Source organism: Propithecus coquereli, unplaced genomic scaffold (genome assembly GCF_000956105.1).
Source record: "Propithecus coquereli isolate 6110/MARCELLA unplaced genomic scaffold, Pcoq_1.0 Scaffold7, whole genome shotgun sequence".
Classification (NCBI taxonomy): domain Eukaryota; kingdom Metazoa; phylum Chordata; class Mammalia; order Primates; family Indriidae; genus Propithecus; species Propithecus coquereli.
Genome location: NW_012153062.1, coordinates 7402864 through 7416679, shown reverse-complemented (window position 1 = coordinate 7416679; position 13816 = coordinate 7402864). Strand labels below are relative to the sequence as shown.

General features: G+C 44.1%; 1 protein-coding gene across 1 annotated transcript in view; it reads right to left on the bottom strand.

Moving 5' to 3' along the window:
* Positions 1 to 13816, bottom strand: part of TGFBR3 (transforming growth factor, beta receptor III) — a 140073-nt gene that overhangs the window by 100094 nt on the left and 26163 nt on the right. The window contains exon 3 of the mRNA XM_012661017.1: positions 13377 to 13561. Within this exon, the coding sequence (XP_012516471.1) occupies positions 13377 to 13561 (185 nt within the window). The remainder of the gene's footprint in view (positions 1 to 13376; positions 13562 to 13816) is intronic.

The window sequence follows — 13816 nt, the reverse complement described above, 5'->3', positions numbered from 1 at the left end:
AAACAGAGGTCATTTCCGTATTTGGAAATAGGTTGGGCTTTTTTAAAAAATGCAAATAGGAGGAGAACTGAATGAAGAAAAAGTAACTTGGAGTAGGCTTTGAAAGATTTTATGATTTGGGAAATTTGAATGGCTTCCAACTAAAATACTGGGAATTAGATCTTAACAGTATTAAAAATGAACAAGAAAGATTCTTTCAGAAAAACACTTGTTCGCAATGGTAACATTACCATTGCGTTTAGATTCTCACTATCTTAACCACCAGTGGTGATGAAGGGAAAAAAGTGAAATCTTCAAACCTTATGAAAGCAGGAAATAAAAACAAACAGCAACGCATGCACTGACAACAGACCGGCAGCAATAAAAGGCCCGCAGGAAAGCCCCCGCGAAGACGCGGGGCGCGGCAGGAAGAACTCACAGCCCCCTGGTCACCTGCACCAGACAAAAATCTAGGGGTGTTCAGAATATAAGGGAGGGTGATCGGGCCCCAAAGTCCTCTAGGGCCAGATGACTGGGGCAACATACATCGTGATTGGACATTAAGCTCTTCAGTTGTCATTGACTTTGACAGGCTCCAAATTTAAAACTGCACATGGCAAGCAAAGGAGCCAGCCCGAATGCCCGTATGCTCACACCGAAGCATGTCCCGACGGGCCTTCCGCTCCCCTGGCCTTCTCCTCTACCTCCAGGAACTGCTGCTTCCCAAGGAAAGCACTGCTTGCATGCCTATCTACTTGAGGTTGAGCGGAGTTGAGAGGGATGTGTAAAGTATTGTTTTTAAATTCTTTAAGTGTAAAATTTACCTAAGACTCCAAGAAAGTCAATGCTCTTTAGGAACTATTCTGAGGAAGAAATCCCAATATAATTCCCACCTCACAAAAAATCCAACTCTAGGCTATTAGAAGACCCCAACAGCATGGCCAGAGCTGGGAAGTACGATAGCTCATTTTCTCTCTACCTTTCATCTCTCAACCCTCTTGGCAGTCCCTAGACCTCTTTGCTCCCTCCTCCAAGGCACCTGGGTATGTGCTCACATCGCTAGCAGTGAGACCACATTTACAGGGGGGCTCACCTCTTAAGAAGACATCACTGCGGCTCCCATTTACGTCAGCCGACGGGTACTGAGTACCCACCCTGTGGCAAGCCCAGTGCTACGCACAGAGAACTTACAGCCACGTCACCAACTTGCTGCAGCAAATTCAAAAAGAATCAGATGCACGTACACGTGTGCATTTGAAACAAAACAAACAGAAATGAAGCTTTAATGTGCACAATGTGATGCCTGGACAAGGGTTAGGCGACAGCAGTAACAGTGGATCCTGAGGCTGGCTCTGTCCCTGGCTCAGGGTTAGAACCAGTAACATCTAATCTGGTCTCCCTTCAAAAGAAGCCAAACCATGCCTGCAGTTTGCAGCTCCCCCTCCAGGAGAAGTAAAATTGTTAGATTCATCTGAAAGATTCTGTGGTTCAGGTAAAAAAAAAAATGCCATAAATATAAAGCACTATTGTAAGGTGTCCTGGACTAAAACCCTATCTATCTAACACACTGGGCCTTGATATTTTAGCCTTTAAATGAAGCCAAGGAGCTCAGGGAAAAGGATTATTTCACTTAGCCAACAGTTAGCTGAGGTGCCCTGGCGGGCTGGAAAGGAAAGAAAGAGCACACAACTGCAATGAAGCCAAGGCGGCAGGTCTTCCAAACAAAGATTCAGATTCCTGTGTCTTTAAGGCCAGACCCTCATAAATGGACTGCTTCTGCTGGACACCACGCTCTAAATAAACAGACTCTTCTGGCCGACACACACTTCCTGTAGGGTTCTGGTGGGTAAGGCTTAAAGGCTGCCAAATCCAATGACCAGCAACTTTTGAGCTGACTTAGAAAACAAGCTACAAAGACTTGAGTCCAGAGTAAACAAAGGAAAAAGCCACATTAAACAGGGAACAAATTACTATACAGGCAGAGATATTTTAAGTGCTCACTGAGCAAGAAAACAAAATCAAAAAAATTAAGTTATAAGATATTTAATAATGCATGGTAGAGTAAAATGCCCTCATTCAATTGGAGGAATCAAAGTTAATTAATTCCAGCAATATTAAGAAATGGCTGGGAGCCACCCCTACATCATGAGGACAGATCATTCTCAATGGCCCAGCTTCAAACCCGGCTCAGGTCAAATGTGCCACCCAAGGGAGCAGCATGGAGTCGAAAACCAAAATTTATAGCCTTTTACCCAGCTGAGGGAAAAGACTAACCAGTTTACTAGCAGATGACTAAAACCCCTAGGAGTAAAGAAGAACGTAACAAAATTTAGAAATGGGCTAGGGGAAAACTGAAACAGAGATCTGCAAAGTTTAAAGATTAATTAAAGGAGATTTAATTAAGAAAAAATACATCAAAATAGTAATACAAAATGGAGGACACCTGCTTTGCTCTAGGGGTTAAGAGGGACCTGGGGACCAAAGACCAAGTCCACTGATAGAATGCAAATCAATAAAGATGCACTGTGGAAAAGGAGTGTCATTCAAGACGACTTGCAGTGATGCTTTAAATAACATGCACACCACCATTCCAGAGCCCAATCTGCATAGTGCAAAAGAGGCCAGAACCTAGTTCCTGCCCTTAAGAAGTCAACTCACCAGCTGGGGTGTGCAAGATTAACACATGTGATTCGGCAGCAAATAATATAAGAAACCACATAATTCCATACTCTGGGAGGTGCAGGCTGTGGTGGGAAGAAGAGGAGGATTCAAAGCAATGTTTAGAAAAGAGGGAAATGGACGGGGGTAAAGGAATCAGGAAAAGGTTTGCTGAAGAGTTAAAACATAAGCATGGGCTTCTAACATGGCAAGGACTGAGAGACTGAAAGTCCAGGTGGAATTAAGAATAAAGGAGTAGGGCCACAAATTCAACAGGTAAACCAGGGTAGGCCCAGGAACCTGCACCCAGGGATTCAGATGCAGGGCGTCACATACCACGCACACTTTCAGAAGCACTGATGGAAGGACCAAGTCCAAATCCTCACGCGTGTGGCCTTTCAGGTCTCATTTTCTACTCCAGGCCCCAGCCCACCCCCACCATCGTCCCCAGCCGCTATTCTAGGGATTGGCAAGCTCTTCCTGCAAAGGGCCAAACAGTAAATATTTAAGGCTCTGCGGACCATGTGGGTCTCTGTGACAGTATTTAACTTTGCCGTTGTTGTGAGAAAGCAGCCACGGACAATATTTAAACAAACTTTATTTACAAAAGCAGGCATCAGACTGATGAATGCATAAACAAAACATGGTAAAGCCATACAAGGGAATACTATTCAGGAATAAAAAGGAATGAAATAACTTTTACAAGTTACAACACAGAAGAACCTCAAATGCATTATGCTAAGTGAAAGAAGCCAGACACAAAAGATCCAGATATTGCATAATTCCGCTTATATGAACGTCCACAATAGATAAACCTAGAAAGCAGATTAGTGCTTGCCTTGGGTTAGTGGGTCAGGGGTGTAGGTGGGGCACCCGCAAAGAATGGGAGAGTGACTGTTAATGGGTACAAGGTTTCTTTTTAGAGTGATGAAAATGTTCTAAAATTAGATTGTGGCATTGGTTGCACACCTCTATAAATATACTAAAAATCATTGACTTGTACATTTTAAAAAGGTAAACTTTACAGTATGTAAATTGTACTTCAATAAAGCTAGACTTTAAAAAAACAGGCAGTGGCCAGGCACATCTATAATCCCAGCACTTTGGGAGGCCAAGGCAGGAGGATTGCTTGAGGTCAGAAGATCAAGACCAGCCTGAGCAACATAGCCAGACCTTATTGTCACAAAAAAATAACAAAAATTAGCCAGGCATGGTCACACGTGCCTGTAGTCCCAGAGCCAGGATGATCATTTAAGCCTGGGAGTTTGAGGTTGCAGTGAGCTGTGATCATGCCACTGCCCTCCAGCCTGGGCGACAGAGTGAGACAGAGCTGGCAAGGAGATGAGATCCCATCTTAAAAAACAAACAAACAAACAAAAAACCACAGGCAGCAAGCAGGATCTGGTCTGTACACCTGCCACACCAGGTACATGGAGAACTTTCCTCCATACCTGGTTTCTGCTCTTCCCATCCCTTGGTCCAGCAACATCTACTTGACTTTTAAGCTCTTTCTTCGGGGAATCCTTCCCTCACTTCCAGGTAGAATGAACACTCCCTCTGTTGGTCTTCTGCAAAATTTTGTTAATATGTTATTATATATTATTGTCGTGTTTCATTAAATTTATTCTCCCTCAATCCCAACAGGTGCAGAAGACATAAAGATGATTAAGAATCTAGTACAGTGTCTACCTAGCACACAGTAGGTTCTTAATGAAGAATTCACAGAAAGGGTCTCTGAATGAAGAAACAAATGAATTATTGAGGTATTATCTTGAGAAGACTGGTTTTATGAAGTGGTTCCCAAGCTAGACCAAAGAAGCAGAGCCTAAAGCTGAAGGCGCCAGTCCCAGGAGACCGGTTAAGGAGGCTGCAGGGTAAGCGGAGAGGAATAGAGGAATTCAAGGGAAATTGCAGAGGAAGTCAATAAAACATGGTGATTGGCCAAATATAGGGTTTAAAGGGGAAGCATAAATCCAAGATGGTCCAAAAGTTCCAAGACAGATGGTATCAGTGACATTGATGGGACAGGGAAGCTGGACTGAAAAACCAGCACCAGGGTCAAGAGAACTGGCTCAGGAAGGTTCTTCAATTCAATTTTAGAGTTAACAAAAATTATTACTGGCTACCACGTGATTGTCTACTGTGTGCCAGGCATACAGGCTGGCCGAAGTGCCACAGAGACATCTCTCAGTCCTCTGTGAACCCTCTAAAGAAATGCTATTCCCATCTCCATTTCACAGACGAGGAAATGAAGCTTACAGAATTAAGTAACTCATCCTGGGTCACACACCTGGGGACTGACAGAGCTGAGATTAACCCTGTACCTGACACCAGAGAGAACTACAGTCACAGCCACTCCTCCAGGCCACCACATCTCAGGCACCCAGCAGCTCGAGATGGGACCCAAGAGGCGGGGCACTTTAATACACGTGACTGGAGCGCCTCTCGAGAAGCCTGGAAAGAGTTTTGGGAGTCGCTGGCAAGGAGACGAGAACCAAAACCCTAAAAACAGACAAGCCACCTCAGGGAGAGTAACAGAGGACAACAGAAGACAAGGACTGCGCCTTAGTCAAGAATCTCCCGAGAAGGAAGAAAGAGCACCTGGGAAAGGAACAGAAAAACAGGTGGAAAGGTAGAAGGAGAACCAGGAAACCAAGAGAGATGCCAGAGGGGGGTCCTTGACAACACCGAACGCAGCAAAAGCTGGAGAACGAGGGCAGAAATGCGACGTGGGGAAAGAGCTCTTCAGTGGGCGCTGGAGTCCCTGGGTGCCAGTCCAGCCTGGCACCAAATTCTTGGTTGACAGCAAACACATCACCACTGTGCTATCTGGCCTGGTCACCTCTGAAGGTGGTTAGGACCAGGTGGAGTCTGGGGCAACTCTGGTCCCAACGGCCCATGAGTGAGTCACAGGGGCATCTTCAGTGACTCCCCAGAGATGAGCTCAGGCCACAGAATGGGAAGAGGGGAAAGAAGGACTCATAGACATTCACTCATTCAAGCGGAGTAGGAAAGGAAAAGAGAAATAAGATGGTCTGAGAGGTGATCAGAGCGGCCAAGTCATACTCGGCCTCTTCATCATGGAAGAAAGAAAAGCAAAATGAGTAGGGCCGGGAATAGTGGCTCATGCCTATAATCCTAGCACTTTGGGAGGCCAAGGCAGGAAGATCGCTTGAGGCCAGGAGTTCAAGACCAGCCTGAGCAAGAATGAGACTCCATCACTACAAAAAATAAAAAATTCTCCAGGCATGCTGGTGTGTGCCTACAGTCCCAGCTGCTCAGGAGGCTGAGGCAGGAGAATCACTGGAGCCCAGGAGGTGGAGGCTGCAGTGAGCTATGGTGACACCACTCTACGCTAGCCCAAGCGACAGAGCAAGACCCTGTCTCAAAAAAAAGTAAAATAATTAAACATGTATCTAATTTATACAGGAATATTTGGAAAGCACTGTGGAGGAATGATTGAAGGTAACACAAGTACTTCTGCAGAACGTGAGTACTTAAATCAGAGACATCAGCAGTAAATTTTCTTTTATTCTCAAGCAAAATGTTAAGACAGCAGATAAGCTATGGAAACAAGGTACGAATTGGATAGTTAGATAATCTGCACGCACACGAACTGGACATTTGCCCAATTGGCACATCTGGGGCTCAGATTTGTAGGCCTGCTCCTTTCTTGGTTTTATTGCTTTTTTTAATACTTTCTGAAAACTTCTAAGAGCAAAAAGTCACATTTTCAATTGTGGAGGGTACTCTTGTAGGAACATTTTCTAACAGCATTTTCAGGAAATTATATAATTTTTTTCTTAAAAGTTAAGAGCAGTTACCATAGCAACAACAGTACAGGTCAGGGTTCTAACCCTAACCTCCATAAAGACAAAGCCCCATTGGAAAATGCTGCTGTGGGACAAATTTTAAAAGGGGTCAGGGCAATCTCCTCCATCCGGGGGGAGAAGCAACAGCTTCAATCTGCCCAGCCAGCATAGAACATAACCCGGCTTTGCCTCTTGCTAAAATGGCAGGATACAAGTAGGCTCAATCCCTCTGGTAGGGTAGAGGGCGGTGCTTTTCTAGGGCAATTTTGCAGCATCTGGACATTACTGTGGTAAGTGACGGGGTTTAAATGGTGTGGCCAGCCAGAGTCTTGGGAGGAATGTTGTAACTTCTTAGCTTGTATCCTGGTTTGTTTGCTAAACCCTGGTGTTTACTATTCTCTCTCTGATTTCTGCTTTCACTTTTCCTGAAACTCCAAGACTGGGTTTTTGGAGAGTTCTTACTTGAGAGTTAGCTGAAGTTTCAGATTGAACATCTTGTCCCACAGTGTTAGAAATCATCTAACCCTGGCTGGCCCTGCCCCGAGCCAGGACAGCCAGTGGGTGTGCTGCCTTGCTGCCCCTACCCTGGCTCCTCTATCCAGGCCTGCACTGGCACCGTCATGCTGCCCCACAGGGTATCACCATTTAAACAGCACTGAGGGTCTTCAAATGAAGAGACAATTCTTTTTAAATGATGTGAGTGTCCTATTCATTTAGGCCCTCCAATCTCACATGAGAGATAGATTCGATTGTCTTCAAAGGTAATGAAATAATTTCTACAGCAACACTCGAATGGAGAGCGAGGGAGGAAAAGAAAGAGAGAATAGAGGAGGATGAAGAGAAGAGGGGAGAGAAAGAGAAAGAATGAGGGAAGGAGGGAGAGAAATGCATGTCACAAGTTCTCATCAACAATGGACCACATATATAATGGTGGTTCAATAAGATTATAATACTATATTTTTACTGTACCTTTTCTATGTTTAGATATGTTTTACCTACAGTATTCAGTACAGTAACATACTATGCAGGTTTGTAATCTAGGAGCCATAGGCCGTCCCATCCAGCCTAGGTGTGCAGCAGGCTACCCTACCTAGGTTTGTGTAAATACACGCTTTGACATTCATGCAACAAAATCACCTATGACACATTTCTAAGACTGTATCCCTGTTGTTAAGTGACATGTGACTGTATACCTGTTGCGGGTCTGTGACAAAATGGCCAATTCAAAGGTAATCTTACCCGTCAGGCTGAGGTGATTTCCAGAAAAAACTCCTTTTAAACAAACACTAGGCATTGTTAATATGTGGAAGATACTTGTCTAGAAACCAAATTTCACCAATACATAGTGTCTGTGTCTGAGTTTACTTTGACACTTGCTTAGTACATACTACATATAAAATATCTCAAACATAAATAGCCTTGGGTTTATTTATCTTTTTTTCCTGCACATGCACAGGACTAGCATTGGGAGGTCATTCATAAATAGGAGCAGGGGAAAAAATGCCCCAGAAGGAATGTAGCTAGTTTGCTGGTGTTTATTTGGTGGTTTTGCTCTCATATATGTACTCTCCAAAAGCCAGACCTGAACTTCTGTATCAGTTCTTTTAGTGGTGATGGGTAAAAGCAAGACACACACCCAGTCCTCCCCACCCCCATCACTGTTGTGTCTATATTTTGATAATGGGGGATGGGGGGGGAAATTGTCCATCTATTAATATTGCAGAAACAGGGAAAGACTACATATAGATAGATAGGTAGGTACTTACATAGAGATCTACAAAACGGTTAATCCTTGAACCACTGAATTCCTCAAAGTAAACAAAAAGATGTCAAATCAGAATACTGAAGCTCTTGCATTTCATTCTTAGCAAGAAGAGTCAATGTGTTAGTTTTCTCTAATCACACAGTTAAATCAAGTTTGGATATGAGAAGTAGTGAATTATAAGCAGAGGACAGGTGAGCTACTTTTGTGAAGGCAGCTGAAAGCCTTGGGGGTGGGGGGTTGACTAACTATGAAAACAGACAAGAACACAAAAGGCCTCTTGGCGGTGGCATTTAGCATGGGGATTAGCACAGCCACACAGAGTGCAATGGCTCCTGAGCTCAGCCCTGCATTTTATAATTACTGACATTTGGTGTGATAATCCTAAACCATGAAAGGAAAAGAGAGACACTACCACACACAGACCAACCTTAATACTGCCGCAAAGCTGCAAGGAAGGGAATAAAAAACGGACTCCCAAGGACTGGAAAGCACTATCACAAGCCTATGCACAAAACCCAAACCCTCACTAAGAAACCTGCTGGCTCATCTAACAAGTTTTGTAGCCCAGAACAAAGTAAAAACTAAAAGGAAAAGGGAGGCTGTCTGGAAGTGTGGAAAAAGCTTGCAGCGTAGAATCCAACAGACACAGCTCAGAGGCTGGCTCCACAACTGGCCATCTGGTTGTATAACCCCCCCAAGCCCCAGCGCCCCTTTCTGTAAAAACAGTGACCACGAAGCCTCCCCTTGAGGCTGATGACTGGGAATGACAGAGCCAATGCCGGTGCGTGGCCCCCAGGAGAAAGCCATCTCCACCCCTACAGTTGCTATTACTGTTATTTGGGAAATATGGGAGCTGTTAAGAGGCAAGCAGAACAGTGAGCAGTTTAGATATGTTTCCTTCCTTTTCTTTTTCCCAATTGTGGTTTCTCTTGCCCTCGAAAAGAACCAAGAGAGGGACAATGTTATGCCACAGTCCTCAGAGAAGGTACAGAGTAAAAGGGGTGTGGAGCCACATGTGTGAGTAACCACACATCCCATCTGGCTGTGCCTGCCAAAGAGCTTGAAGCCAGATTTCACATGCAATCCTACCAACCATATTAACCCACACGGCTCAAACTACACTCTTCTTTTTACTTTGGTCCTCGTTTTCTATTTCTGCTTACATTGTTGGTATGTCTGTTGCTAGAAACCCACCCCAAATCCTCTTTCGGAATGAGGTAAAGAAGCAAATACATAAAAGTATGGAGGGTTATGAGTTTTCTGATGGGTGAAGTCATTAAACCTGGCCCCTCTCCCATGATAATGGAGCCTCCCAAACCTCACTCCACCCCTACGGCCAGGCACGGGCACGCCCAGAACAGTCACTCCTTTACTGTCAAAACAAGTACATAAATTCAAACGCCCATATCTTTCGTATACATATGTAACAACTAACTAGGGACTTATCCTCAGCAGCTTTTCATAATAAGCAAGCAATTAGGCAAGTGGGAAAAAGAAAGGATACACCACCACATAAAAGCAGGTCACAAGTAAAGATGAGATGAGAGAAAGGAAACAAAATTGTTGCCGTTCCAGCAACTAATGAAAGTATGTTACTGTAAACACTCCGCTGTGGTGCTGTAACTCTCCTCAGGAATCAGGAAACACCCTGAGGGATCAAACTGGGGAGTAGGACGGGAGGGGATGGGTGCATTTTACTTCAAAGTCAAAGGTCACTAGGAGCTGCTTCCACAGCCATGAGAACAATGACACCAGTCCCCATTTATTCTGAAATAAATCTGATCTCCAGGGGCTGTTTACTGTCTTCTGCTCTCCCGTGGCCAGAGAGTCTTTTTCCAGTTTCCTGTTCACTTCCAAGTCTGTTGTTTCCAAAACCAAGGATTACAAATGAGAGGTGTGTACTCAGATAAAACCACGAGGACAGGTCTCCTCTGACCTGATGAGAAGCCAGCAGGAGGGCCGACGGCAAAACAGCGCTTTGGTACGGAGGCCTTTTTCTACACTGCTGTATCAAGGGTGCTTCTGATACAAACTCTGCACTGGCCTATAAAATTGTTTATCCCACTTAAGCTTAACTGTTTCCCCAAATCTTGTCAGCCTGCTGTGGTTATTACTTCCAGGTGTAGGCTGTCACCTCCTCCACACAGGAAAATAAGCCACCTCCTCTCCGCTGAAGAAGCTTAAGGCCCCTGGGAAGTAGAAATTGAGGAAAATTTTAGAGAAGGGATGTTTTATAATAGATCTTGATGCTGATCCTGCACCAGTAAGGGGTTGATTTAGTGATTCCCTCGCATTTAAGCATGACACTGTGAAAACAACCGCGGTGGTCCCATCACAGTCACAGTCGATTATGGCTTGGAGCCAGCATGGTAATTCTTTTGCTCATGTGTAACAGCCCTTATCATTTCATTTTCTTAAATACTAATATTTACCTTCAATATTTGGTAGAGACTGAACACAGGTTGCCTCTGGCCCTCCTGCTATTACCTCCAAACAGATCGGCTGTTATTCTCAGCATGGACCATATCATGGCGTATCTATAAAAATCAAGCCATCCATTGAGAGAAACAACAAGTGTTGGCTGAATTTAAGTTGGAGGACGCTGCAATCTTGGTTTAAAAAGGCGATAGGCTAATTAGAATGTCAGCAGGTTGAATGATTTTTTAAAAAAATAGCTTTATGGAGATACAATTCACATACCATGAAATTAACCCATTTAAATTACAACAATTTTTAGCATTTTCACAGGGTTGTGCAACCATCACCACAATTTAATTTTTGCCATTCCCCCCAACCCCCAAAAACCCACGTAACCATTAGCAGTCAACCTCCATTTCCTTCTTTCACCCTCTGGCCCTAAGTAACCACTTAATCTACTTTCTGTCTCTATAAATTTGTGTATTCTGGACATTTCATGTGGATGGAATCATACAATACATGGTCTTTGTGCCTGTCTTCTTTCACTTAGCATCCACGGTTCATCCGCACTGTGGCACATATCAAGTAACAGTCCACTGTATGGATATACCACATTTTATTTATCCATTCATCAGAAGACCAATATTTATTTCTACTTTTTGACTATTATGAAAAACTCTGCCATGAACGTTCAGTTTTTGTGTGGACATATGCTTCTGTTTGCCTTAGGTATATACCTAGAAGTGGAATTGCTGTGTCGTATGGTTCAAGTGGTTTTTAAAAACAGTTTGCACAGCTTCAGCAATGTATCTGCACAGACATCTATGAAGAGAGTGAGCGATATTAATACTTCTTCCCCCACATCTTAACATCCATAAATAAACTCTCTTTACCCTTGCCCTTGTGGTCTGACATCTCCCTCTACACTCACTCTGTACATGTAAAATACCCCTAGGTCTGCTGTGTGACACCGACCCAGAGCCAGATGGAATCTCCAAAGATCAGATATCCCAACATCCTGTTTTCAAACAGGGTTGAACTACAACCACCTAATTCTTAAAGGTCCCCAAAGAAGGAAATAGTGCAATTTCCTTCAGTTGCCTATTCTCAGAAATGTCTTCAAATCACTAGCCCAAGATGATACATATATTATACAAATATTCGAGAAGAATAATCTTCAGGTTTTTAAAGTTTGAAACTATCCTCTGAAGGCACTCTTTCTTTTCTTCCTCACTACACATGCTATATCCCTGATGCCAGCTAATTTTATGTGTCCTCAGTGCTGCCGTGTCCTAAATGAGCTCCATTTTGAACTAACATAGTGAACACAAATGTGGGGAGTTCTGCTGTCACTCCTTGAGCTATTTTTCTTCTGCTTCAGTAGTCTTATTTGAATCTATTTTCAGAGTCAACAACAGTACCGCACAATTTAACATCAAGAATTTTCTGCTGTTGCTGCTTCTGTAATAGCTTGGACTTTCTTTTCCTTCTCAGTTCCTCTGAGAGAAGCATATATAAAATGAGTAATTATTGCTGCTAAAGAATTGCTGGAGTCAGCAACGCTTCATAGGAACTGCATTTCCTCCTCTCCTCCTCTCCCTCCCACCACAAACTCTCCCCCATAAGTTAAGAATTAAAGACGCATTACTGGATAAAGAAATCTGACCTGAAATATGAGTTGCAGCAACAATGGCAAGCAACCAAGAGTATTAACAATAATTTCCAATGTAGCTGGAAAGGTTAGATGATCCGTCTTTGAAATGAGCCAACTCTGCACACTTTCACAAGATTAAACTCAGTTTGCTTTTCCTTCTGCATGCCTCGTGCCTCTCCTAGTCCTACTACCCCAAAAAGATGAGGTGGGTGAGGCACACAAAGAAGTGATTCTGTAAATTAACTTTCTGGACCAGAAGAAAGCTCAAAGATAAATTCCATTCTGCATTAGTTTTTCTATACTTCACTGTGGTCAGGCTTTATTGTGGTTTCTCTCTCCCTAGAGAGACAATACCTTAGTGATAACATTTCTGACACACAGAAGCTTAAAAACAGAAAGAATGGTAACTGTGTGTTATCTTGTGGGGAAATCTACTCTCTTAAATGATGACCATTCACCCACAATCTAGGCCGTTTCTCTCTGCAGGTGATGACATTCAGCAAATGAGTTCTCTCTGCACCTGGAATTAGTGTCTGAGTGCTTCAAATGGTGCTGAGCACAGAGCACTTAGGAACTGTGAGCTTGTCTCGTCATCATCATCGCCATCCCCATCAAGACTACCATCATCTTTGAGAAGCTGCCGGGATGGCGACAAGGCGCTGCCCTTAGGGCTTTTCAGGCAAGTTCAAAGCACTGCCCTCCTTATCCCGGAGGGTCCCCTTTCCCCTGACTCCTCCTGCAGGAGCAATAAGACAAAGCGAAGAAGAAAGAGGGACAGGAGGAAATGGGAAAGGCATGTCGCAATTACAGAGGAATGGCACCTTATTTTGTTGTCTCACAATCATGCTGAAAAGGTGAAATTCTTATCAACACTCTTCCCAATCTGGAGGGCCAGAAAAGGGGAGAGCCAAGCAATCTCCGGAGAGAGAAGCCCTGACGCTGCTCGGGGACCAGTCCGTTATTTTCAATCCCACTCTCTCGTATTCATACATGAGCATCCTTGTGGAACCCCAGAAAATCATCCCTGCTCAGAAAATCATCTTTGCAGGCTCGGAGGAGCAGTGAGTTGCAAGCCACCACCTGCACCTACCTCTCTGTGCGGCTGGCCGGGCCCCTGGTCCGCGGTGCGGAGGTTCAGGACGTGAACCTCCTGCGGCAGCCCAGTCGTGCCTCTGCTCGCGCAGCCCGACAGGACGGTGAAGCTCTCCATCAGGGCCTGGACAGGATGGGAGGCATTGACAGGTGACAGTTCACACTGGGCGCCAGGCTCTCGACCTGCCAAGGGAATTGCAAACATGAACCATTCAGAAACAGTGATTAATTCTGCCTCAAAGGGGGCATTCTGAATGATCAAGCCACTGCCAAGCCATCAGAGATGCCTTTCCAGGTAAGCTGTTTCCAGAACTACGTGCCAAAAAAGTTAGACTATTCTAAAAATCCCAATCTCCTAAATTTCTTTTGGATGATTTTGATACGTATTTGATTTTCTTACTTCCCTTTTGGACTCACAAGTCATGAATGTATGCCTCC